This window comes from Pithys albifrons, chromosome 4 (genome assembly GCF_047495875.1).
Source record: "Pithys albifrons albifrons isolate INPA30051 chromosome 4, PitAlb_v1, whole genome shotgun sequence".
In the NCBI taxonomy this organism is placed as follows: domain Eukaryota; kingdom Metazoa; phylum Chordata; class Aves; order Passeriformes; family Thamnophilidae; genus Pithys; species Pithys albifrons.
Genome location: NC_092461.1, coordinates 68260981 through 68287482, shown reverse-complemented (window position 1 = coordinate 68287482; position 26502 = coordinate 68260981). Strand labels below are relative to the sequence as shown.

General features: G+C 40.5%; 1 protein-coding gene across 5 annotated transcripts in view; it reads left to right on the top strand.

Annotated features, from left to right (window-relative positions):
* The window catches only part of LYN (LYN proto-oncogene, Src family tyrosine kinase), a 58070-nt gene that overhangs the window by 9660 nt on the left and 21908 nt on the right, over positions 1 to 26502 (top strand). For 3 of the 5 annotated variants that reach the window (XM_071554512.1, XM_071554508.1, XM_071554507.1), the window contains 7 exons: positions 17119 to 17255; positions 18461 to 18509; positions 18602 to 18707; positions 19174 to 19272; positions 19376 to 19479; positions 20932 to 21081; positions 22336 to 22488. In XM_071554512.1, coding sequence (XP_071410613.1) covers positions 17124 to 17255; positions 18461 to 18509; positions 18602 to 18707; positions 19174 to 19272; positions 19376 to 19479; positions 20932 to 21081; positions 22336 to 22488 — 793 coding nt within the window. In that variant the 5' untranslated portion in view covers positions 17119 to 17123. The remainder of the gene's footprint in view (positions 1 to 17118; positions 17256 to 18460; positions 18510 to 18601; positions 18708 to 19173; positions 19273 to 19375; positions 19480 to 20931; positions 21082 to 22335; positions 22489 to 26502) is intronic. The other 2 variants (XM_071554510.1, XM_071554509.1) reach the window with 1 other exon arrangement.

The following is a 26502-nucleotide window of genomic DNA, read 5'->3' as shown; positions in this document are numbered from 1 at the left end:
GAAAGTAGTAAAAAAAAAGTGGTTTTCTTTTTGTTTTTTTTGTTTGCTTTAGACATGCTGAAGACACAATATGATGCTATTACAACAAGGTTGTGTTTCAGTTGCAAGTTTGGTCATGAGTGTGTATCAGGAAATATGGAGGTGACAGCAGATGAAGAATCCCTGTGACTGATGGGGCAGGATGGTAAATGCAACATGGTGCAAACCAATATGAGTTACAAAATTATAAGCTATTACATAGTTAGGATCCATTAACACAGAAGCCATTCTGCACCAATTTAGTCATAACTATCTTAATCCATGTTGAAAACAGATTGTAGAATGCATAAAACCAGGTGAAGTTTGTAATAATTGATTTATTCCCTGGTCACTTAATTACCTGAATTGGAAAGAACAAAACCCAAAATACACTAATGTTCTGCTCCCTATTTCTGTCTTTTATTAAACACTGAAAACAGAAGATGAACCCTAAGGAGAAGCAGTATACTTTCTATGAGGCCACCCTCAAAACCTTCATCAGGGCTTGCTGGCTGTGAATTTGCTGTCATCCATCATGTTTTTATTGGCACGTTGAGGAATTTGGACAGGCTGGATCCATGGGTTAAGGCCAGTTGTGTGAGGTTCAACAAGGCCAAATGGCAGATGCTGCTCTTGGGTTACAACAGCCCCACACAGCACTACAGGCTGGGGCCAGAGTGGCTGGAACACTGTTTGGCAGAAAAAGACATGGGGGTGCTGCTCAACAGTGGCTGAACATGAGCCAGCAGTGTGTCCAGGTGGCCAAGAAGGTCAATGGCATCCTGGCCCATATCAGAAATGGTGTGGCCAGCAGAAATAGGGCAGTGATGATGCCCCATTGCCGTGACAGGGCAAGTCACCTTGTACTTTGCACCAGGGAGGCCACACCTCAAGTCCTGTGTTCAGTTTTGGGCCCCTCACTACGGGAAAGACATTGAGCTGCTGGAGTTTGTCTGAAGAAGGGCAACAATTCTGGTGAAGGAATTGGAGCATAAGTCTGAGGTAGAATGGCAGAAGCAGCAGGAGTTGTTTAGTCTGGAGAAAAGGAGGGTCAGAGGGAACCTTAATGCCATCTACAACTACCTGAATGGAGTTGTAGCGAGGTAAGCATTCATCTCTTCTTCCAAGCACCAAGGGATGGGACAAGAGGAAATTGCCTCAAGTTGTGCCAGGGGAGTTTTAGATTGGATACCAGGAAAAATTTCTTCCCTGAAAAAGTGGTCAGATGTTTGAATACGCTGCCCAGGGCAGTGTTATGGAGGCATTCAAAATACCTCTATATGTGGCATTTGGTGATGTGGTTTGGACTCGATTATCTCAGAGGTCTTTTCCAACCTTAACAGTTCTATGATTCTATATTGTGACAATTTCATAGTCTTCATGATCTTTTGCTTTCTATTTACAGTATAGCAATGGGTTTGAATTATAGACACACCTCAAAGCAAGAGATCACATCTGCAATATATTCTTTATTGTCAATGACATCTTTAACTAGTTGAAGGCTGCATTCATAAATAACCATCCTCTCCTGTTAGTCATAGTAGCTATTAATATTCACTTCAGCAAATGTCCTGTCAATACATTTGTCCAGGCATGTGGAGGTTGAGTATTATGCTGCCTCATTTAAATGAGACTGAGGTTTCAAGTATCAGCTTCTACCTGCAAATATGCCTTCCTTTGCACCTTCTGGAGAGGGCAGACTGAGTAACAAATTTTAGCTGAAAAGCTAGTTGCAGTACAGCCTGGTGATGATTCCCCAAACTCACTATACTTAAGCAAGTTACTCACTTTGTCGCTTGTGGTCTTCTGAGGCACAGTGAAATATAGGGGCAAGCTCTCATTTCTCTTTCATGTGTCATGTGGTAAATGCAGACATGGGGTACTGCACAGTAGCTTATGCAGGACTACTTGTTAGTCAGGGTAATTTGTTTGTATGGCTGTGCCTTTGGTTTCAAGTATATTGATCAGTATACTGAGTATTATGTATATATGTATATATAGATATAGATATTATATATATATATATACCTGAGTAAAGCCATCGTGGGTATGAACCAGGCCCTTTGGAGTGATGTAGAAGCCCTTGTTGCATTCCTCTCAACTACGCTTTTTTGGGGAGGTAAAGTGTTTATGTGTGAAGAAGGGAAGGGTGGAGAGCCAGGTAAGTATTGCTGGGCAGGAAGGACAGTTCCCAGATCTGTATTCTCCAAAGAAACTCTGCAAAGCTTGCCCTATCCTTCTGTCACATCATTTGTTATGAGGATGAAGACCTTCAGGCTAGTTCTGGACCTCACTCCAATAACTTGTTGTTTTTATGGGTAGTTTCTCATTTCCCTATGCCACAGTTATTGCACTAGTTGTTAAAAAGGGTGAGGAGAAGGATCCTTATCCTAGTGGTAGATGTGGACAGACATACATAAAGCTCAGGGCAAGTACTAGACTACTGAAACCTTAGCACACTGCCATTATTGGCCAAAATCATCAATTTAAATCTGAAAAAAAATTCTATGTGAGTCATAGATACACTCAGCTTGGAATGTAGACACAGTCATTGGGGTTTGCTAGCTGAAGTGAGACACTTCCTAATAGTTAGGAAAAAAGTTAATCCTCTTCAGTGTAGTGGTTTGGCCAAAATTTTTTGGAAATGCATATTTGATTATATGAGCTGCTGTTTGTCATTACTGAGGGTTTTTACCAGTCAAGAAAATTACATTTTTTCTTATAGTTTGCATGACACTTTTAAGTCTTTAAACTGTTTTGGGAACCTTCACTTTAAGTTGGTTAACATATTGGTACAGTTTTTCTGTTCCATGTCATATGATCCTTTTCAAGAATCTGATAGAAGTATTTATTCTGTTATGTCAAATTAAGATGCTTTTGACCTTTTTGCCTATCTTCAAAAGATACAGTACAGTGGAAAAAAGTTGAGGAAATGGAATATGTGGTTGCCTGAGGGCTGGCAAAGTGAATTAGTTCATTGTTGATATTGATTCAAAATTCTAGAGGATGCAGTTGAGGCAAATGGTTGTAATAAAATGAAGTGAGCATTATAAGGTCAGAAAACAGATGTTAATTTAATGTAATACTTAGTTTAAAATTAGTGCCAAAGATACTGACTACATGAATCTGGAACATTTTCATCATATATGAAGTCTATTATGTGATGCTAACAAAATTACAGTCTTGTGTGAATGAACTTTCTGGTGTTTTGGTATTTTTTGCTTCAGTTGAATAAACAAGGATCAGTAGTTTGTACAAATTCCACTTCATTTCAATGGAATGTTTTGTTTCAGAATTTTATTTTCATCCTTCTGAAAGCTTTATAACATTATTATACCACCACAATGACATTAGTTATTTTCAGTGTTTCTGATTTATTAACTTTTTTTTTTTTTACCACTGCCATTATTTCTTTATGAAACCAAGATTTTAAGTAATCTAGACTAACTGTAGTGGATTTACAGAAAAGTAGAAGATGCTTCTTTCTTCATCAAAGCTTCCCATCCCTGTTAGAGCTACCTTTCATGCCATCAACTATGAGGATTTTTTTATATGTGTTTGACCATCATTATGAGTTTCAACAAAGATTTTACCTCATTTAGCTGAACACAGAATAAACTTATCATCTCCCTGAATCCTGAAGGCAAGACAGGCAAAGGTTGGAAAGTGGATTACTGTCACTTGAATATAGAAAAATGTTTACTTTGACTGATACTGCTAGTTACCAAAGCACTATTATTACAAAGGCTATGGAGGGAAGTATGTAATCCACAAACCTCCCCTGACCACACCTCATTTCTATGTAGTTGTACTGGATCACTTCATATGTGGAAGTTTGAGATGTGGTAATTTAGGTCAGTTATTTACCATTTAATATAGTAATATGCCAATTAATATTATTGGCATATTGGCATCACTAAAGAGCCTAGTCTAGTAAGTTAAAAAAAAACCAATATGGGCAGTATAGGAGAAGAGGTTTTTCATTATACAATACGACTGTGCTACTCAGAATGGCTTTTCTTTTCTAGAAACACGTCAATACAGCATGAGTACAGCAGATCCAGATATCTTACCTCACCAAAAGTTTCCTGTTCTTATGTCAGCTCTTGGGGGATTTCTGCTGTAGGGCCTCTCCTGTGAACACAAGCTGGGAGAGGTGGTGTTGTTCAGCCTAGAGAAGAGAAGGCTCCAGGGAGACCTTGGAGCAGCCTTCCAGTACCTAAAGGGTGCCTGCAAGAGACCTGGAGAGGGACTTTTTACAAGGACATGTAGCAATATGATATGGGGCAAATGGCTTAAAACTGCAGAGGGTAAGTTTAGATTAGATATTAGGAAGAAATTCTTTACTGTGGGGGTGGTGAGGCACTGGAACAGGTTGCCCAGAGAAACTGTGGATACCCGGTCACTGGAAATATTCTAGCCCAGGTTGGATAGGGCTCTGAGTAACCTGGTATAGTGGAAAGTATCCTTGCTCACAGCAGAGGGTTTGGAACTAGATGATCTTGAAGGTCTATTCCAACCCAAATCCTTTTATGATTCTAATACACTGTCCACTTCCACTAGAGTTGTATGGCAGCACAACTTTTTGCCCTGTAGTAACTCAAATTTTTATTTTAGAAGTATTTAAATTAGGAAGTGGGCTTGAATTATGAATGTTGCAGAGTCTTAACCCCTGATTTCAATATGAAGACAAATGTGAGAAAGGAAAACAGATCACCCAAGGGTGGAGGACTGGGTGATGAGAATTTCAATAAGAACAGTAGTCAGCTTGGTAGTGGATTCAAGAAAGGTGTCTGCCAACCCAGATTAGGTTAGTTGGACTGAGTATTAATATTGGGAATCGGGGCTCTGAAGAGGAGGAGCAGAAATACTGGTGCAGGGCTTAAAATTGAGTGTTGCAGAAGTAGAAACATGAAGGATTTATAACTGTAGTAGAAATGGAAATGTTTGGGAGCATGAAGGTGATAGGGTGATATTTTCTGTAAATTATATAGGAAAACTTGAAAAATAATCTGAGATAGCATGGCCAAAGTAGAATTTGTCTTGGTCACATTTGCTAAGGAAGGAATTGTGAAAGAAGCTGAACAGGGCAGTGGTTCCTGTCTACTGCACTTCCCCAAACTCTTGGCAGGACCAGTGTCTGTTGCCTGTTACATTAGCATTACATTGAGACTTTTAAAAAATACTTTCATTTGCAATGAAAAAAATAAGAGTCCCTTTGTGATATTAAGAGGCATTAGAAACACACAGGTGGCTGAGAACATTGTGCAGAATGAGTAGTCTGGCAAAATAATGGGGAGAAAATTAATCTCAGAGCGTAAGGTAATGCCACTGGAGATATATGAAAGTCTTCTGTGACAACAGTTTGTCTTTATGTAAAATTAGACAAACCTAGATGTCATATTGGATCACCAAATGATTCTAAAAGGCTAGTGTGATGTAAAAAATAAATTAATTTCTGGAATTTATTTGGGATATATTTCCGTACATGGAAGAATGAGTAATACTGTTTGCTTCAAGGCATTGCTGGAAGTCATCTTGGACTATGTGGCCAGCTCCAGCCTCCTACCCTTAAGAGGGATGAGTTAAAAGTGAAACAGATGTAGAGAAGTGCAGCTAGGATAATCAGTGGAAGTGGAAAAGGCTGATAGGTTTTGGTTTTTAAAGCCTAGAAAAGAGGCTGAAAAAGATATGACTTCTTCCTAATCTCCCAAGAGGATGAAGGGCTAAATGTCATTATTGTCCCCGAAATGTGCTTAAAACTGGGAATTACAGGGCAGTTTCTAAGCCAAGTGGAATGAGGTTCTTAAAGCTTTCAACAATAATATTTTGTTATTCTGCACCATCGCCATTAACCACTTTAAAAATAGGGCATGGCAAACTGGCTGCTGAGCTTGTACGATGTGATTGGCCTGCGCAGAACAGGGCTGCCTTTCCCAGGAAACACTTTTTAGTCCTTTCCTCTAATCCTGGATGATAAACTGGCTATGTTATCTTGCTCTGATAAACATGCACCTTTGGAGCACTTGACTTAAAATGAGACTAAGCTTGAGGAAATTCTACAGTAACATGCTTATTGCAGACTTTTTCACTGCAGTAATCTTGGTTACACTGGTAATTAACTCATTTCTCTTCCTCACCTGTTTATATAGATATTTATGTCTATATTTTAGCTTTGTCTTACCTTTTCAAAAAAAAAAAAAAGAAAATTGAAGATGTTACAAGAATTTTGTGTTATTGTTCCTTTTTTAAAAATGCTGTCACCTGGACTAGTGCTCCTCACATCACAAGAGCAATGGGAGTCTACACAGGACAAATCTGTTGTAGTTAAACATTGAGTAGATTCAGGTTATCCATGCTCCTTTATATATGCTTTGAAAGGAGCACATGGTGGTTTTTGCCTCTCTGTGTGTCTATATGCCCATGTATATGTGTATCATATAAGGGATAAATTCTGTTTGCGGGACAGAGAGAGGATTTGATCCAGACCTATAGAAATAAGCTAAATTTAAAAAGATATTAAAATACACAAGGCAAGGATTGAATGAGACATATATAACCATTTAGCAGAAAGGCAAGGGAAGAACAATCTGCTTAAGTTCCCCTGTTGATCTTAAATGCCAAAACAAGATGTAGGAAGTGAAACAAGCCCAAAATGAAAGCTGACCCAGGATTTCTGTATTTGCATGCGTCTAGTTTGATGAAAGTTACCAGACAGTCAGGTCTTATGGTAAAATTTAAATGTGTAACTATAGATAATTTTGTATGATATATCATTTAATAACTGAATAAATACATTTATTTATATGTAGTCAATTGCAGGTAAAAGGATAAGGCCAAACAGAGGCAAAGCTAATCATTGGGTCTAATGCTGGGTCTGGTGGCAGAGCTAAAGGAAGAGGTGGATAGGCTCAGAAACATAAGGGAGAGTGAAAGGGAAATTGACTGGTGGAGTCACACCCTTTTCACTCCTAAGGAAGCCCAGCAGGAGGTGGTGAACCCCAGCCCCTCCTGCCATCAGGCAGACAGAACAGACCATGTGGATGGGGACGAATGAAAACAGGTGCCTGCTCGTAGAGGCAAAAACACGCCCTCTCGACCCCTTTCACCTGCCAGGGTGCCCTTAAAAAACAGGTATATGGCCCTGGACTCGGACAGTCTGTTGGAGCACAGTCCAGGAGGAGGATCTGTCTACAAGGTCTTCTGGTTACCCCCAGTCTACCAGACAGGTTACAACTACAGGTAAGAGGAAAAAGAGAAGGGTTGTTGTAATCGGTGACTCCCTTCTGAGGGGAACTGAGGGCCCTATATGTCAGCCAGACCTGTCCCACAGGGAAGTTTGCTGCCTTCCCAGGGCCAGGGTGAGGGATATTACCAAAAGACTTCCTAAGCTTATCCAACCCTCAGACTATTACCCGCTGTTGGTTGTCCAGGTTGGAAGTGATGACATTAATAAAAGGAGTACCAGAGTAATTAAAAAAGATTTCAAGGCACTGACCCAATCTCTTCATGGGACAGGAGCACAGGTAGTAATTGCTTCAGTTCCTGTGCTAGCCAGGATGAATGAGGAGAGGTTTAGGAAAGCCCAGCTTACCAATAGGTGGCTTAGGGGATGGTGCTATCGTCAAAATTTTGGGTTTTTTGATCATGGCACAAACTCCCTGTTGCCCAGTCTCGTCAACTGGCAGATGGGCTTCATTTATCGAGGAAGGGCAAAAGAACTGTAGCCCATAAGTTGTCAGGGTTGGTTAGGAGGGTTTTAAGCTAGGTTTGAAGGGGGAAGGGACGGCAACTGGGCTCTCCAGAGATAGGCCTAAGGGCGTAGAGCCCGAGTTGAGAATGAAATCAATGGCCCAGCTGAAGTGCATGTACACCAATGCACGCAGTATGGGAAACAAACAAGAGGAGCTGGAAGCCATAGCTCAGCAGGAAAACTATGACATAGTTGCTGTCACAGAAACGTGGTGGGATGAATCACATGACTGGAGTGCTGCTATGGGGGGCTACAAGCTCTTCAGAAAGGACAGGCAGGGAAGGAGAGGTGGAGGGGTGGTTTTATATGTTAGAGTCTCTTGACTCTGTTGAAGTTGAAGTCAGCAGTGACAAGGTTGAGTGCCTGTGGGCCAGAATCAAGGGCAAGGCCAACAAGGCTGACACTCTTGTGGGAGTCTGTTACAGACCGCCCAACCAGGATGATGAAGGAGATGAATTATTCTACAAGCAGCTGGCAGATGTTTCAAAATCTCCAGCTCTTGTTCTTGTGGGTGACTTTAACCTGCCAGATGTCTGCTGGGAGCTTCATACTGCAGAGAAGAGGCAGTCTAGGAGGTTCCTGGAGTGTATAGAGGACAATTTCCTTCATCAACTGGTAAACAAGCCTACCAGGGGTAAGGCCCCACTAGACCTACTGTTTACAAACAGAGAGGGGCTGGTAGATGATGTAGTGGTTGGAGGCCGCCTGGGGCATAGTGACCATGAAATAATAGAATTTTCAGTCCTCAGGGATGTAAGGAGAGCCACCATTAAAACCTCTACTTTGGACTTCCGGAGAGCAGATTTTGGCCTATTCAAAGAACTGATTCAGAGCATACCCTGGGAAACAACCCTTAAAGGCAAGGGGGTCCAGGAGGGATGGACATGTTTTAAGAAGGAAATTTTGAGTGCACAGCAACAGGCTGTCCCAGTGTGCCGAAAGGCCAGCCGGAGGGGAAGACAGCCAGCTTGGTTAAATAGGGAGATTCTGAAACAAATCAGGGATAAAAAGAAAGTTTACAGACTATGGAAAAAAGGGCTGGCTACTTATGAAGAATTTACAGATAGAGCTAGGTCATGCAGGAAAAAAATTAGGGAAAGAAAAGTGGAATTTGAAGTAAATTTGGCTATTTCAGTTAGGGATAACAAAAAGTCCTTTTATAAATACATTAATAACAAAAGGAGGGGCAAGGAAAACCTCCATTCTCTGTTGGACTTGGAGGGAAATATAGTTAAGGAAGATGAGGAGAAGGCTGAGGTACTTAACACCTACTTTGCCTGAGTTTTCACCAGTAAGACAGGTGGCCCTCAAGACAACTGGCCTCTGGAGCTGGTAGACAGGGAGAGGGAGCTGAATAGCCCTCCTGTATTCCAGGAGGAAATAGTTACTGACTTACTGAGCCAGCCGGATCATAACAAGTCTATGGGACCAGATGGGATCCATCCCAGGGTGATGACGGAGCTGGCAGAAGAGCTTGCCAAACCACTCTCCATCATCTTCCAACAGTCCTGGCTCTCTGGGGAGGTCCCAGATGATTGGAGGTTGGCCAATGTCACCCCAATCCACAAAAAGGGCTGCAAGCAGGACCCTGGCAACTCCAGGCCTGTCAGCCTGACCTCCGTGCCTGGCAGGGTTATGGAGCAGTTCATCCTGAGTGCAATCACACAGCACCTTCAGGGTGGACAAGGGATTAGACCCAGCCAGCATGGGTTTAGGAGGGGCAGGTCCTGTCTGACCAACCTGATCTCTTTTTACGATCAGGTGACCCACCTGGTGGATGAGGGGAAGGCTGTGGATGTTGTCTATCTGGATTTCAGCAAGGCCTTTGACACTGTCTCCCATAACATACTCCTGGAAAAGCTGGTAGCCCATGGCCTGGACAAGTGTACCCTCTCCTGGATTAAGAGCTGGCTGGAGGGTCGGGCACAGAGAGTGCTGGTGAACGGAGCTGCATCCAGCTGGCGACCAGTCACCAGTGATGTTCCCCAGGGGTCTGTATTGGGTCCAGTCCTGTTTAACATCTTTATTGATGATTTAGATGAGGGGATTGAATCCATCATCAGCAAATTTGCTGATGACACCAAGCTGGGAGGGAGTGTTGACCTGCTGGAAGGCAGGAGGGCTCTGCAGAGGGATCTGGGTAGACTTGAGAGATGGGCTGATTCCAATGGGATGAAGTTCAATAAGGCCAAGTGCTGGGTCCTGCACTTTGGCCACAACAACCCCCTGCAGCGCTACAGGTCGGACACAGAGTGGCTGGAGAGCAGCCAGGCAGAAAGGAACCTGGGGGGTACTAATTGACAGGAAGCTCAACATGAGCCAACAGTGTGCCCAGGTGGCCAAGAAGGCCAATGGGATCCTGTCCTGTATCAAAAATAGCGTGGCCAGCAGGACCAGGGCAGTGATCCTTCCCCTGTACTCTGCATTGGTGAGGCCACACCTTGAGTATTGTGTTCAGTTCTGGGCCCCTCAGTTCAGGAAAGATATTGAGGGGCTGGTGCAGGTCCAGAGAAGAGCAACAAGGCTGGTGAAGGGACTGGAGCACAAGCCCTATGGGGAGAGGCTGAGGGAGCTGGGGTTGTTTAGCCTGGAGAAGAGGAGGCTCGGAGGTGACCTCATCACTGTCTATAACTACCTGAAGGGAAGTTCTAGCCAGGTGGGGGCTGGTCTCTTCTCCCAGGCACTCAACAATAGGACAAGGGGGCACGGGCTTAAGCTCTGCCAGGGGAAATTTAAGTTGGAGATCAGAAAAAAATTCTTTCCAGAGAGAGTAATCAGGCATTGGAATGGGCTGCCCAGAGAGGTGGTGGATTCACCATCCCTAGAGATTTTTAAACGCAGATTGGACGTGGTGCTGAGTGCCATGATCTAGTAAATGGACTAGAGTTGGAGCAAGGGTTGGACTCGATGATCTCAGAGGTCTTTTCCAACCCAATCGATTCTATGATTCTGTGATTCTATGATTTTTAAGACAGACAAGGAATAGGAATCCACTTCAGTTGCTCTCGAGTTTGATTCTTTCACTTTACTCCCAACCACAGATAATTTATTTTTGTCACTCTTATTCTGATCTGGTAGCAAATCTTCACTTGCACAAATATGCATAGAGCATTACTGATGAGCCTTTTCTGAGCTCTGCTACCTCGAGTTAGACTCCTTCTCTCTGTTCCTTGGCAGTTGCTTTGCCATGTGATTGATGCCTGTAGATTGCGTACCCTTGTGAACAGAGACACACTGCAGACAAGTTAACGGAGAAAGATATAGGGTTTTATTAGAAGGACCTTCCGTGGTCAAACCCAAGGGGGTTTGACCCCAGGATGGTCCCTATGGTCAGGAAGTCACAGGGTTTTATACCCCTCACGGACATCCAATCAGAAGTTCCCATTTCTCTCTAATGCCCACCCAGAAGTCCTGCCAATCTGCCCCCTTCATGATGGGGGGGGCAGTTAGGCCTTCTTCTGTTGTTTGTCTTCTGTTATCTTGCAGGTGTCTGCTGAAAAACAGCTTGGCCTTGACAAAGCCTGCTAGCTGGTGGGAAAGACACTTTAATATTTAGACTTAAGATCAGGGCAACTCAGCAGAGACTATATGATTCTAAAACCTTCTAAAATTACATTAAATCACATTCTTAGGCATCATGATGATGGGTCAGAAATGAACCCAGTTTTCCCAGGCCACTCAGAGATAGTATAGAAGACTGTGCAAGAATTGGGTACCACAGATGATGTGGAAGCAGATCAACATAAAGTGGAAGTCAGCAGTAAAGGGTAAGATAAATGAATTCCTTAAATTTAAGATTTTTCCCATTTTTTGCATGGAATGATGAACTTGAGCAGTTGATTGAGGGGTTGTAGAAAGCTGGATGGGCTTCTGAGAAAGAAAGTTTTTGTGTCCTTGTACAGACTGGGCTTACAATTCTTCCTCCCCAGCAGTTTTAATCTAAGTTGATCACTCTGAGTTTGGGTTTCGAGACACTTCTGCCTTGACCTTGAGGGAAATGCAAAGAAGTCTCATATGCTCAATTGTTCAGGGTGTCACTGTGTTATCTCTGACTTTATAACTTCTGAAGCAGCAGCAAACCAACTGTCATTAAAGGCCAGAATGAAACATCTAAAACAGAGGAGAGCAAATCTATTATTTTAAATTTTTGAAAAAGGTGTTAGAAATAAAACTGTTTACTTCTTTGTTCTCTAAGCTGCTTTAAAGCTCCAGGTGTGAAAACAATTTTACATATATATATACATACACACACACACACATACATACATACATATATATACATACATACATATATATATATATATGTTTAAACAACTGCTTCCTGTTCTTTGGTTCAGAAGTTTAAATACAAAGCAATATTCAAGACTCAGAGCAAACTGGGGGTCTTAATTTCTTTTTTCTTATCCTTATGCAGAAGAAATTTGTGCCTTAAATGAAGAGTTTACTCTTTGTATTCAGTTGAATATAAATTATTTTTACTTATGTACCTGTTAAAATACATATGTATATAGCTGTTGAAAGCCTAAGCCACACAGAGAATTCAAGTTTAGGTAAATGATTACTGAACAACAGTTATTTATTTGATAAAATAGAGTTGCTTGTATACTCAGTGTTGTAGTTATAATTATTTTAATATATATTTTGTTATTGGAAAAGCCAAAGTATAATCTGTGAGTATTTGAGAATCATTTTCATGAAGACATGACTTCAATCAAGAAAAGGTCAGACACACCTGGTGGATTTTTAGGGAATTGTTTTTTAATGTGCACTATATATATACTGTATGTAACAGAATCACAAGCAAATGGTTGTGAGCATAAACAAAACAAAAAATGAGATCACCTTTGTAGATGATGCAACGGGTAAGCGCCAGGAGGAAATGAACCTCAAATGCTGCTGTTGGTGGATGGATGAATGATGGTCATGCAAACCTTGACTACTTAACAGTAGGAGGTATTGTGGCTTTAGACACATAGCTGGTAATGAATTAAAATACTGGTAAAACAATAATGTTTTGGGGACAAACAGCAGCTTTTAACCCTGGAAAAATGTTTCACTAATTTGTGACTTCCAGTCCCCCCAGTCTATTTTGGAAATAAGACCCAACTGCTGCTGAAGCAAGATGTGATATGGGATTCAGAGTTAAAATTCAAGGTAAATGCTTCTGTAGACATCAAAATCGGTGTCTGTGGAACAACCTGCTGCAGAGGCTCTATGGATAGTGCTTGTGGATATGCCTGGGGCTTTTTGAAGGGTGCCTCAATTTAGATACTTGTCACCATGATGCAGCTGTTAAGTACTTGTCTTTGCCTTTTAGCCATGAAATAGAGAATACTCCTTGTTAAAAGAGAAGCTGTCACTTTTTTAGGTATCTGTTTGTAAAGATTAGCAGCTGTTTAAATAGTGTTTCTTTTAATTCAGTGTTTATCTTTTGTGTCTAGAGGTGTGGACAGGACAATAAATGAAAAGCATGGATGAAAAGTAGTGTCCCCTGTATTGCAAAAGTGTTGGAATGGGAAACATCTGAGTAGGGGCTGACAGAATTTGCTCTGATGTCTAAATTATTTTTATCTCTGACAAATAATAATGTAGTTTCATTTGTAATGATGCTGCACTGTCTGTATTGCCCTTTGCTTACTGTGTTCTCTTCATACTACACAAAACACTTCCTTGATGCTCCTTGTGATAGGGCAAGAGAGTGCTAGGCAAATAAACATTTTACACCAAGTGAAATATTTTATTTATGCACGAATGAGCTCCCCCCACCACTCCCTTTCAGATTTTCTTTATGACTCCTTTGTATGGGTAATTTGCTAGGGTCGAACATTTGGAAAGATAACTTTGGCAATGATATAATATTCTGAATTTTGAATATTTACACTGGGTGTTTCTGAAACTCTCCCATCAGTGCCTGCTGTTCATAGTAGCCCTGTGAATCTTTACTTTGATACCACTCTCAAAAATCTAGAAAAGACCTGGACCAGACTTCAGTACAGAAATGTATCATACTATGCTGGAAACAAATACATCTGTCATTGCAGGTGAATCGAGCAATCACTGAGCAGAAGCTTTTTAAACCAATACATTTACATTTGCTTTCAGTGTAGGACTGATCTAACAGAATTTTAAATGTGCAGTCTGGAACTCTGTGTGCATAGCTTTACAGGGGTCTAGCATGTACAGAAATATAAAATCTTGTGGCCTTTGAAGGGTTTAAAGTCTTTCATTTCACTCTGTCAGAAGAACATGTGCTCATTGATCCAGTTTTGACTGCTTAGAAATTGTTTTCAACTCTGTTTGGTTTTTGTCTCCATTGTCTTTCTGTACTTGTTTAGAAAGAACATAAGGTCATAAAATTTAACATTAAATTATATATATGCTTAACTCTACTGATGTGTATTAAGTGCTAAATATTTATGTTATTGCATATTTTTAGTATGTTTCTTTTGCCAGATCTAAGAAACTTGTTTCATAAAGAAGTTAAAAGTCTCAGGATCTGCATTAGCATCCCACTCCTGAAGCATTTGCTCACATGCTAAGCTGTAGTTTGTGTTCTGGAGCAGAATTGGAGGGCAAGAATGGGGTTGCTTTAGGAGGATGGGGTGTGGGGCTTCCCTTTAGGTCAACCCTTGTTATCAACTTGCTCCTACTGAATGTTCAGTCCTTGGGGCTATGCTGGAATAAATGGGGCAATACCCCCCCTTGAACCAGCTGTGGGCTTCAGCACCAACTATTGGGGCTAGTGTAAAACTAGCTAAGTCCTGTGAGGACTGTGGACTGTCATCTCTATGAGGAAAAGCACCCCTTAAAACCATGCTTCATGATAAGGCTCTCAGGATCTTCTCTTTGTTTGAAGCCATCACATGTGTTATCTCACATACTCTATTTGTGTGATTTCACATGACATCAAGCAGACTTCTGTGTGAAGCACCTGCACATAGGCATGACTGATCTGTTGTTGTTACTGTCATAAACAAATCCTGACCTTGAGCTTATCAGCACGGCCTCATAGCAGCCTTAAGTTCATGTGCTTTAAGCTGCAGAAAAAAAATCTGAGTAAAAATGCTTTTCTCTGAGTTTACACCAGCACTGGGCACAATGCAGTCTCCAAAGATATGTTGAGCTTTCTTACAGGAATAGCAAAAGGGATTTTTGGCTGACAACTTAGATCAAATTACCTTATGTCCTCCACTTTAGCTGTTTGTTCTGTTGAAGCAGAACTATTCAAGAGCAAAAAGGTTAGCCCTTAGGTGGATAAATACCTGATCTTGCAGATACAGCCGGTAATTAAACACTGGGCTTCCTGATGTCTAGGGTGAGTTTGCAAACAGCAGTCTGCCAGTGGGTGTATAGAAATTTCTTATGAACCATTAATGAGAGAACAAGAGTCATCTACACATCCACAGTTATAAATGAATAAAATAAAAAGAAAAAATCTTCTCAGTATTTCAAAACAACTAGTATGTAACCCATGTGGAGGTCAGAATTTGGAAAAATCTCCCAATGTGAGTTTTTACAAGCTATAATTAAGCATTAAAGATGTTTGCTTCTAAGGGAAGATCCTGGCTGAAGATGCCCCCCAGTGTCTTCAGATATGAGTGGTAACACTGAAATGTTGACATTCAAGAGGAAACTGTATTCTCTGATTTTCTGTAGGATTCCTTTTATTTTTATTTCAAGAGAACACAAGAAGGGGACCAATGGGTTCCAATGCTGGTTTTAAACCAGTATCACGGTTCACTGCATCACTGCTGAAATCTTACAGACTTCCAAGATTTGTTGGCAAGAGGTGACAGATAATTTGCAAAAATGGTAGGAGAGGAAGTACCCTCCTCTCATGTTTTCAAGAAAACTTTCTGTGTATAGGACAGTGCATCTATCATTATGTGGTGCTTCCTCAATAGAAGGATCGGAGATTAAATGACGGAGATATGGGAAGTTAAGACTTGCCATGTGGGACTGCTTGTTGCCTTGGTTTATTGGTGTAGTCAGTTAAGGTTGTGATTATCATCAATGTTGTTACAGAAGTATAAGTCTTAATATGAACCCAGACCTGTCTGGTTAATATTCCTACCTGCAAGATGTGTAAGGCAACATCCCATTGAAACAGTTATATCTGCAAGTGGACACCTATACTACTACTTTAGCTGCTTTTCTATCTTTTCCATCTTGGGGATGAAGGTAAAAGTGAGATGTAGTATAGGGTGTTAGAATCTGCTTTAGCTTCTCCAACTGTGTTTTAGTCAGTGTTTGTTTACTTGAGCCCATATTTGCAATGAGCTCTTATTTTAGTTTTTACTTTCTACATTGTTCTTCAAAGAACTGGCTTTAAAGATTAATTAGGGCAAGGGGGAGTGTGACTCTGTGCCTGCAAGGGAAACTGTGACTGTGAACCTAGCATTAGAGCACTGACCTGAAAGGAGAGAGAGAGGAAGGAAGGAGAGATTTGAAAAGCATTCATAGTGGTTTCTTTGAAGAGTAAGTATAATTACTCTCTGAAGGAGGAATGTAGAGATATGTTGTATATATGCTTGTTGGAGTACCATGTAATCTCATCACAGAATTAGGAGTCGTGTTCCAGTCATGTAGATGCTAACAGCTGCATCTCATCTGGTTTAGCATGGATGCACATCCTGAGAGAAGGATGAATCCTTCTAAATTGTATTGAAAAAGAAATACTTGTGTGGTGATTTGCTGTCACTGATACACGTCTACTATTTAGTCTGCTGTATCAGGCCTGTGTGAACAAGGAGATTCATTACTGAAGTCACAATAGCAGTGCGTCTGCCATGGAGCTGGGATCGCACAAGTCATCAGCCTCATGTGAGATAGGGATTTGAAACAAACGGATCTCCCTGCTAGACTGGAGTCTGCAACATGAAATGGGGGGGATACAAGCATTTCTAGCTCCAGCTGCAGTTCTCATAATTTGGGCTGGAATTTTTTCCTGTTTTCCAAAGCAGTCTTTTCTTTACAACATGCAGATAAAAGTTGTCACTATAGTAATTGCATTTTTTTTATCTGTTCCAAAGCTCAGAGAAATATCAAAAAGATACAAGTGGTTTTGTCAGGGGAGGGTAGACTGGAGAGAAAATACAGTAAATCTGACTATGTGGAAATGGTAAATAATTATTTACTTAATCTGTGGATTGAGACAAGAAGTCATTGCTTTCCTTTGCAACAGAAAAGAGCTTGCATCATGTGTGCCTAACCTTCAGTTATTCTTCCTGTGAACCATTGTGTGTGGAAAGGAAGTATGCTTTTGCTATGTGACCCAGATGATTTAATGGGAAAGGGCTTGGTTTATTGCATAATGATTTTATTTAATACCTTTTTTATTCCAACAGGAAATATGGGATGTATAAAATCAAAAAGAAAAGAGAATCTTCATGGAGATGGGCTAGATTTGAAGAATCAACCAGTACGTAAAACTGAACGAACTATTTATGTGAGGGATCCAACGTCCAATAAACAGCAAAGGCCAGTAAGTAGATAGTCTCAGGGGAGAATTCCTCTAGCAAGATCAAAGCATGACTGGCATAACTTAAATTTCAATCCAAAGCATATGCATGAAAAAATTCAAATGAACATTAATCCATAATTGGGCTTTTAGAGTTGTGCAGTTCACCCTCAATAAATAAGTACTTAGAGGAATAAAAATTAAAATTTGGAGATTTATTACTTTATGTCTGTCATATTTTCTGCATGAAAATTGTGATCATTGGCAATGTTTGATGTAGATATAACTATGTCTGTAGAAGACTGCTAGATGACTAGAAAACCCACAGAGGTTTAGAACAATTTTTAAAAACATTGGTATTGGGGATTTAATAGCTGTGGGATCCGTGTGCTGATTATTCTGCTTAAAGGCTGAAGTAATCCTGGGCAATCCTTTACCAGCTCTAGTCAACTTTCCTTTCACGTACCGAAGGCCACTTCTTGACCTTGCGTGAGGTGTGTAGATAAGGATGAGGGGGGGAGTGTAGGGTGCAATGGTGAAGAGAGCAGAGCTGTGCTGTGGGAGGAACAGGTTAATGGCACTTCCATGTGTGCTGGCATTGGAAAGGAAGGGTGCTGGGATGAGGAATCCCACTGGGTGCCAAGTGGGTTTGCTAATTTACAGATTGACTGGTACCCTTTTTTCTCCACTTTCTCTACCGTGCTGGGGAGACCATGTCTCCCAACTGCCCTTTTTCAGAGTCCATCGTCTCTGCAGGTGTGAATGGCGCCCTTCCCTCCTCCCTCACCAGCTGACACAGTGAACTCAGCATGCTCTCAGTCAATGTACATTCAAGAACTACTATTATTAAGTACTCTTTTTTTTCATGCACACTTTTAGTGACATAACCGTGCTTGTAGTTCTTTAGCATGACATCTACATGGTAATATCTGTCTTGTTAAAGTGCCCTACCTAAAGCCTCTTCAGCAGAAGTCCCAAAGCTGTGAACTTCCTCCCCACAACTTGTGCCACTTCATGAGGTCTGAGCCGCTCAATTTGAAGTGTAGTGGGGACTTACTATATTTTTATATTGTAATTCGCTTTTGAAGAATGATGGGGAAAGACTGGAGTATTTTCTTTTAATTTAAAACATAAAAGATCACACCAAAGCAACTGAATACTATGTAATTGTAATTTAAGATCACCACAAAGATCTAAAACCGCTTAATTAAAGACATATTTTATTGTAGGCAAATCCAGAAGCACAGCTCTTGCCAGGACAGAGGTTTGTCGCTGAAGGTATGTTTTTATAGGAATCTTACAACTACATACTATGCCCATGTCAGCACATAAAATGATGTGAACGTGCCTTTGTCTTTCTACTTTTGTAGACACAGAGGAGCACGGAGTCATTGTGGTAGCTTTGTATCCCTATGATGGCATTCATGAAGAGGACTTGTCCTTCAAAAAAGGAGAAAAATTGAAAGTTATTGAGGAGTAAGTATGATAGTACTGATTGTATTGTAGATTGTCTTTGCATCTAATTCCCTGTATAATATTTTGATACTCATAACATGGGTGTATGAATGGTAAGTAAGCTCCCTTACATATAATAATACAAATGCATTTGGAATTGTGCCAGGTTGGATGGGACTTTGAGCAACCTGCTGTAGTGAAAGGTGTTCCTGCCCATGACAGGGGTGTTGGAACTAGAAGATCTTTAAGGTCCCCTCCAACCCAAGAACATTCTTTGGATCTGTGATTTTCTGACTTGACAGCTGCCCTCAGTAACAGTGTCCAAACATTGATCCAAGAGAGCTAGTGGCTTCTCAGGGAGGTTGAGTTCAGAGGAAAGATTATGCTTCTCTCTGCAGCATGGACAAAGCCCTCAGCACACTAGAACCTAAAAGATAATTTCTCACTTTTCTTTCCTGTGAATACTACTGTTGTTTCTGTTTTCCAGGCTGGGAGAATGGTGGAGGGCAAAATCTCTCACGACAAGGAAGGAAGGCTTCATTCCCAGCAACTACGTAGCAAAAGTAAACACCCTGGAAACAGAAGAGTAAGTTCTTCTAGGCTCTAAATACTGGCTAACTTCTTCACTCTGGTGGTGTGTCCTTCGTGGGAGGGGAGATAAAAGGTTCTAACTCTAAAATACTTTTCAGATGGTTCTTCAAAGACATAACCCGAAAAGATGCTGAAAGACTGCTTTTGGCTCCTGGAAATGGTCCTGGAGCTTTCCTTATCAGAGAAAGCGAAACATTGAAAGGTAGGCTTTGGGACAGGTTACTTTGAATTGATAGTGAGCTAAAAACACAGTCAGTCTTCACAAAAATTGGTGTCAGGTGGCACTGGATGTGGAGTAGTCACAGTGTGTCCTGTAGTGTGAATTTTCTGCAATTCTGTTGGAGTGAGAAGGATGAGAAAATCACACGGAAAAGAGAGAAAAGAGAATAACACCTGAAGCTGAGATAGGGGGAAAAAAAGGAGCTCTGTGTGTGTGTGTGATTACACTGACAAGAAGAAGGAATGAATGAAGTGGCATCTTTTCTCTTAACGTTTGTGACTGTCTTTATTGAAAGTCTCTTTACTGTAATAATGGTTGGTGCATTCTGTAGTCTTCCATTACTGGGTTTGCATCCGTTGCTGCAAGTTTAAAAATACAGTTATCACATAATGAGGGTTTTCACTTCTACAGTGTAGTGTGATTATTTCCAAAAAGCTATTTGGTAAAGTTTTGTGTTGCAGACAGAGCACTTTGCACTCAAAACTTAGTGAAGCCACCAGGCTCTTTAGCTGGGACTTTGAGAAGAACACAGGAAGCAGTCTGGCTGGCTTTTCCAACTGGATGCTGTAACGCTGCGTTCTCCAGAGGAAGATACATGAAGCCCTTCAGTAGATTATATGTTTGTCCACTCTACAGGGTAGCTTTTTTTGGTCCTAATACTGCAGATTCTTTATTGGGCATCACTTTAATGGGCCCACATCATTGTTTCTGTGCTCTCAGATAGAGACTCCTAAATGAAGTTCTCAAAGGAAGACTCCTAAATTCAACATAGGCTACTGAGAGCAAGGCAAAGTATCCCCAATGTCACTGGATCTGTGTGTGAGGAGAGATAAGCGGGTGAGATGATTTCTTATCCTTTGAAAATGGACAAGAATCATATAAGTAGAAGAAAGGAAGAACACTGTAGCTAGGGGTAGGTGCTCTCCTGCCCCAACTTAAATCTCAGATGATGTTAGACTCCCTAGGACCAACAGATCTGCTTTCCTTCTTGTATGCCTTAAGCCATCTCCAAACTATTCTTTTGCTTGTTGGCCCCTGACAACAAGCATGTTCTTTTTTTTTAAATGCTGATCTCTGATTTCAGCTTCTGCTTGAGTAGTGTTACAGCTCTGGTCTTGCTTTCCCAGCCACTTCGACTCAAGCTGGGGGACTTTCCACAAAACTTGGCATTGAATGTGGACCTGCCTGGAATATGGAACTCCTGAGTTTGTTGAATAAGATTGAAAAAGAAAGTGTGAGTGTAAGCATTTTGGTGACTGGTTCAGGACTGGCTATTGGCCAACTTCCTCCTGTTGATTGCAAAATGCTTTTAGAAGAAATAAAGGAGTAAAAAGAGAAACAGACAAAATAGTGATTTTGCTAAGCTCAACTGTGTGTGTGTGGACACTGTAGATTTTTGCTATCTGTTGATGACCATTCCTTCTTTATCCACAGGCAGCTATTCTCTGTCCATAAGAGACTATGATCCACAGCATGGTGATGTTATTAAGCACTACAAAATCAGGAGTCTAGACAATGGAGGATTTTACATCTCTCCAAGAATAACTTTTCCCAACATCAATGATATGATCAAACATTATCAAAGTAAGTTAAATCAGCTAGTGAATTAGTTAATAGAATGCAGCCATTATTTCCTGTGAAGGAAAATAAATGCTTTTTTCTTTTGTTTCAAAGCTATTCATCTTTTCTTTTACTTTTTCCTGAATAACTCAGGCATGCATGTTATCAAAGATAAAGTAAAACTGACTGGAACCCAAGTAATGTTCTTAGCCTAATCAGACCTAATGCTGCTAACCCTCTTGCATACCATTGTAAAATAAAGACTACCTTTATAAAACAACTCATCTAATTATAATGATGTGAAGCTATAGTAAGAATTGCCTTCATTATAAATAAATTAGTACTGTATTTGAGAGTAACTTTTTATTTACACTTAATAGAAATACATATAGACTTGTGAATGTCATCTTGTACCTACGGTTGTGTGAAATTATTTCTATTTTTCCTATAAATGCATTTTCTTAATCATTTTTACTCGTGTTTTGAAGGAATTAAAATTCCATAGGCTTCAAAGAAAGAAAGTTGCACCCACATAGAATATGTATATTTATTGAAAAAAAAGAGGAGGGGTAAGGGAAGGACAAGTTTCTACCTATGTTTTAGCTGCAAAACTGGCTTTTCATTCTGCATGATATCCTACTGTATAGCTCAAAAACATGGTTTTTTTTAGTCTTATAACTGGGAAGACAGAAAAGAAAAAAAATATAGGACATAAAATCACAGAGTTGTTTTCCAAATCCAATCTTAGTACTTGGCCATGAATTTTTTCCGACTTGTTAGGTATGTGTGCTAGTTCTTTGTCACAGCTGGAAAACCTGAGAATTATTCAACATTTATATTAAAGTTATAGCTGGTCAGTGTCTGGAGAAAAAAATAATGTTGACCTACTTATGCTTGTATGCACATCTGTTTGAAACCATGTTGCAAGAAAATTTAAGGACAAATTCAGAATACAGGTCCCAAGCCTGACTCCAGTGTGCATCTTTATCAACATAGTGTAATTAATAAGATCTGATATTGTACTAATTGTACCAAAGCCCCTTAATAACCTGACAGTAACCAGATGCATGTGATATTAAATTTGTCTCTGAATACCAAAATTCAGATCAGAGGCACTTAAAGTTATGTGAAAGCACCAGAAAGGCTACATTTTCATCAGAACACCTGATTATTTTGACATTATTTTAGGTAGTACACCTCTGTAATTAAGTTATATTTGTCTCAAGTCATGAGGCACAGAAGTGTAATGAATTTTGGTTTTTTTTCTTTGAAAACCAGAGCAATCAGATGGTTTATGCAGAAAGTTGGAAAAAGCTTGTATTAGTCCCAAGCCTCAAAAACCATGGGATAAAGATGCATGGGAGATTCCACGGGAATCGATTAAATTAGTAAAGAAACTGGGAGCTGGTCAGTTTGGAGAAGTCTGGATGGGTAAGTGTATTGTTTTGAAATAAATTCTAATGGGATGAAGTTCAACAAGGCCAAGTGCCGGGTCCTGCACTTTGGCCACACCAACCCCCTGCAGCGCTACAGGCTGGGCACAGAGTGGCTGGAGAGCAGCCAGGCAGAAAAGGACCTTGGAGTACTAATTGACAGGAAGCTCAACATGAGTCAACAGTGTGCCCAGGTGGCCAAGAAGGCCAATGGGATCCTGTCCTGTATCAAAAATAGCATGGCCAGCAGGACCAGGGAAGTGATCCTTCCCCTGTACTCTGCATTGGTGAGGCCACACCTTGAGTACTGTGTTCAGTTCTGGGCCCCTCAGTTCAGAAAGGATATTGAGATGCTGGAGCGGGTCCAGAGAAGAGCAACAAGGCTGGTGAAGGGACTGGAGCACAAGTCCTATGGGGAGAGGCTGAGGGAGCTGGGGTTGTTTAGCCTGGAGAAGAGGAGACTCAGAGGTGACCTCATCACTGTCTAGAACTACCTGAAGGGAAGTTATAGCCAGGTGGGGGCTGGTCTCTTCTCCCAGGCACTCAGCAATAGAACAAGGGGGCACGGGCTTAAGCTCTGCCAGGGGAAATTTAAGTTGGATATCAGAAAAAAATTTTTTACAGAGAGAGTAATCAGGCATTGGAATGGGCTGCCCGGAGAGGTGGTGGATTCACCATCCCTAGAGATCTTTAAATGTAGATTGGACGTGGCGCTGGGTGCCATGATCTAGTAAATGAGCTAGAGTTGGACCAAGGGTTGGACTCGATGATCTTGGAGGTCTTTTCCAACCCAATCGATTCTATGATTCTATGATTCTATGAAATATTTAACTCTGAAAGAGGTGTCATTTCAGAGTCATTCAAAAAAGCAGTGGACATGAACGTGGTCTAATATACTTGTAAAACAGCAAAATCATGCCCAGAATATACCTTCTTGTGAGGAGAGGGGGTTTGTAAAAGAAAGTAGATACCTGACCAAGAAGTGGAACAAATCCTTTTGGTGTCTTTTGAAGGAAAGAAATAGTGAGTAAGGTCATGAAGATGGTCAAAGACAATAGTGGTTTTTTGATGGTGTTTTTGGGGGAAATAGAAGATTATACTTAATGTGGCTCCTGAGTCTCAAAATCGATGGACCTCTCAGAACTTGGTTTCAAATCAGAAAGTGTTAAAGAACATGAAATAAAAAGAAACAGTGTCTTTTAGTGAATTGAATATAGAGGTTTCATTGTCTCTTTGTGAAGAAGATGCTGCAGTGCATGGGACTGCTATACTGGCTGAAAAAATGGAACTGACTTAACCCAAGAGTCTAGTCTGCCAGCCTGCTGCTCAGGAAGTAGGTGTCTTACATAGTAAGAACACTAGAGATTGAACACCCCCTACCTTGAATTATTGTGCAAGTGCCCAATAATAAAACTGTCATAAGACTTACAAGTTGTAAATATTAATATATACCAAGCATAAATTAATAGCATTAATTATTATAACCTAAATAATTAGCTTTGTTGGCTTAGAGGCAATATTTTCTCAGCCTTGGTGATTTCCTTTGTTGAGGGGCTATGCTCAGTGTCACATTCTGTGAAAATGGTTTCATCATCTTGCCTTTGAAATCTTGCCTGTAGTGATATCTGAGTATTCTTTTTGCTTCTGTGTTGCATGTAGTGTGTGCTATTATTACTTTCACAATTTTTCACCAGTTACCACCTTATTTGGGGTAAAATATACCTTCCTCCCAAAGTCTTTGTTAGAATGTTTTTTCAGGCCACATCATTCTCATAGACTTTCCCTGAATCTCTCTTCTGGAAGTTATATTTTAATAGGAATAAAATTGTTGCAGTTATAATAGCAATACATCAGATGATGGTGATGATGATTATTGTTAATTTTAAGGTTTAAGATTCTATAAGCAGAGTATTTCTAAGCAACTTAAGAGTTTATCCCAAAGCTGGCTAGAAGACACAAACCTATGAAAGGGTCTCTGATGACCTGACCCATGAGTGTGGGCCAGTCTGATGGGAATGTCATTGCTTTGAAGAAGTGATCTCATTTAGAAAACAAAGCACAAAGTGCTGCTATTTGAGTGGTAAATTACACACACAACTAGTGTCAATCAGAAAGCTCTAAATCAGTCATAGGTGCAATCTTTTGGTAGAAATAATGTAAAAATACAAGCAACACATCTCTAGTGTATAAAATAGCCAAATTCAGTCTTTTATCTGCCTTCATGAGAAAAGACTTAAGAAACCATCTAAATATGATACACATGAATGACAATTTAGATACTAGTCAGAAGAAGTGTCAGTTATTGTGCAGTTATTTCTGTTTAATAAACCAGAACAAGAAATGTTCAACTGATAAAGACTTTGTGGTAGGAGGTTATCAACTGCTTCAAAATGTAGATCATTTTGAGAAGTGACTACTTCTGCACTTACACAAAAGAATAAAACTTTAAAAGGATTTTTCTGGTTCAAGATATTTCCTCTTGTTTGTTTTATTATTTTAACATCTAAATTGGGCCTAACCCCTGTGTCTGTAATGCTGCACTGTGAGAAAAATTAATGTACTGTGAAAACTATCACTGTGTTTCCTCTTCTCTGCTTCCTTTCTGAAGTGAAAGAAGATGATTTGCATGGCACAGATGCTCTCAAATCAGGAGCATGGTTGATCTTAGAATCAAGGAAGTTCAAACTGGAAAACTCATATTAGGTCAGCTGTGTGGTGCAGGGTGTCAGCAAAGACTGTGTATTGTAATGATCAACCAGGGACATTGGGAGGTACGTCGAGTTAATGAGAAATAACCTCGTGGCCACGCTGTCCTCTTTAGAGAGCTGGTTGTTCCCCTGCCACCTCACATACTACGAAACTCTTTTTCAGCTATACTGTGAATTAAAGAGGAATATTGTCCCATGGTTTAATTACTAAACAAATTTCTTCTTGATAAAGAGTACTTAGAATTGTGGTTTTAGAGTGAATTGTCCCCCACTCAGAGGAATTGTGTTTCCTAGTAAAGAAAGATGTACAGCTGCTGGAGAGAGTTCAACAAGGGAACACAAAGATGAAGGGACTGGAGCACCTCTCTTTTGAGAACAGGCTGAGAAAGCTGAGACTGTTCAGCCAGGAAAAGGCTTGGGGATCTTATCAAAGATCTTATCAAAGTATGTGAATAGTGAAGGAGGTATGCAAAGAGGATGAAGCCAGGCTCTTCTGTGTGGTGCCCAGTGACAGGACCAGAGGCAATGGGCAGAGGCAATGGGCACAAACTGAAACACAGGAGGTTCCCTCTGAACATCAGGAAACCCTTTTTTGTTGTGTGAGTGTCCAAGCACTGGTACAGGTTACCCAGAGAGGCTGTGGTGTCTCCATCCTTGAAGACAATCAAAAGCCAACTGGACACAATCCTGGACAACTAGCTCTACGTCCCCCTTTTTGATTAAGGGTTTGGACTCAGATGCTTTCCAGAGGCCCTTCCAGCCTGAATCCTTCTGTGATTCTGTGAGATACAGGAATGTAGAAATAATACTGTTACCGTAATGTGAAGATACACAAGCCCATCTTTCATAGTGTTTTTTTTTACTATGCCCATAAGTAGTTTTGGGCTTCCATGTTGATATCTTCCTTTTGAATATTTTGGAGGGAGTTAGCTTATATTATGGGAAGATTAAGAAAACCCTAGGAACAAAAGGCAAGTCCTCAAACACTCAGCTGTATTTCTGTATGAGCTGTGCAGAGAATCTTTGTCACATGTGGACCGAGCAGCTGAATCTCCTCCAACTCTGAGGAAGAGTTGCTTTCACAGTCAGAAAACTTGGTATCAATTTCCTAGTTTTGTCTATCACTGCAAGTGCAATTTCTTCCTTACAGTTACATGCATTTTAATACATTTTATAAAGGCTTTATCTTTTTAGTGTTTCAAATTAGGCTATCAAATTAGTGTTTATGTGTGCATATTGGGCATCAGCTGCGCTGATGATAGACGAAAACAGCATGGTAGAATTGTGTTCACATTTTATGCACT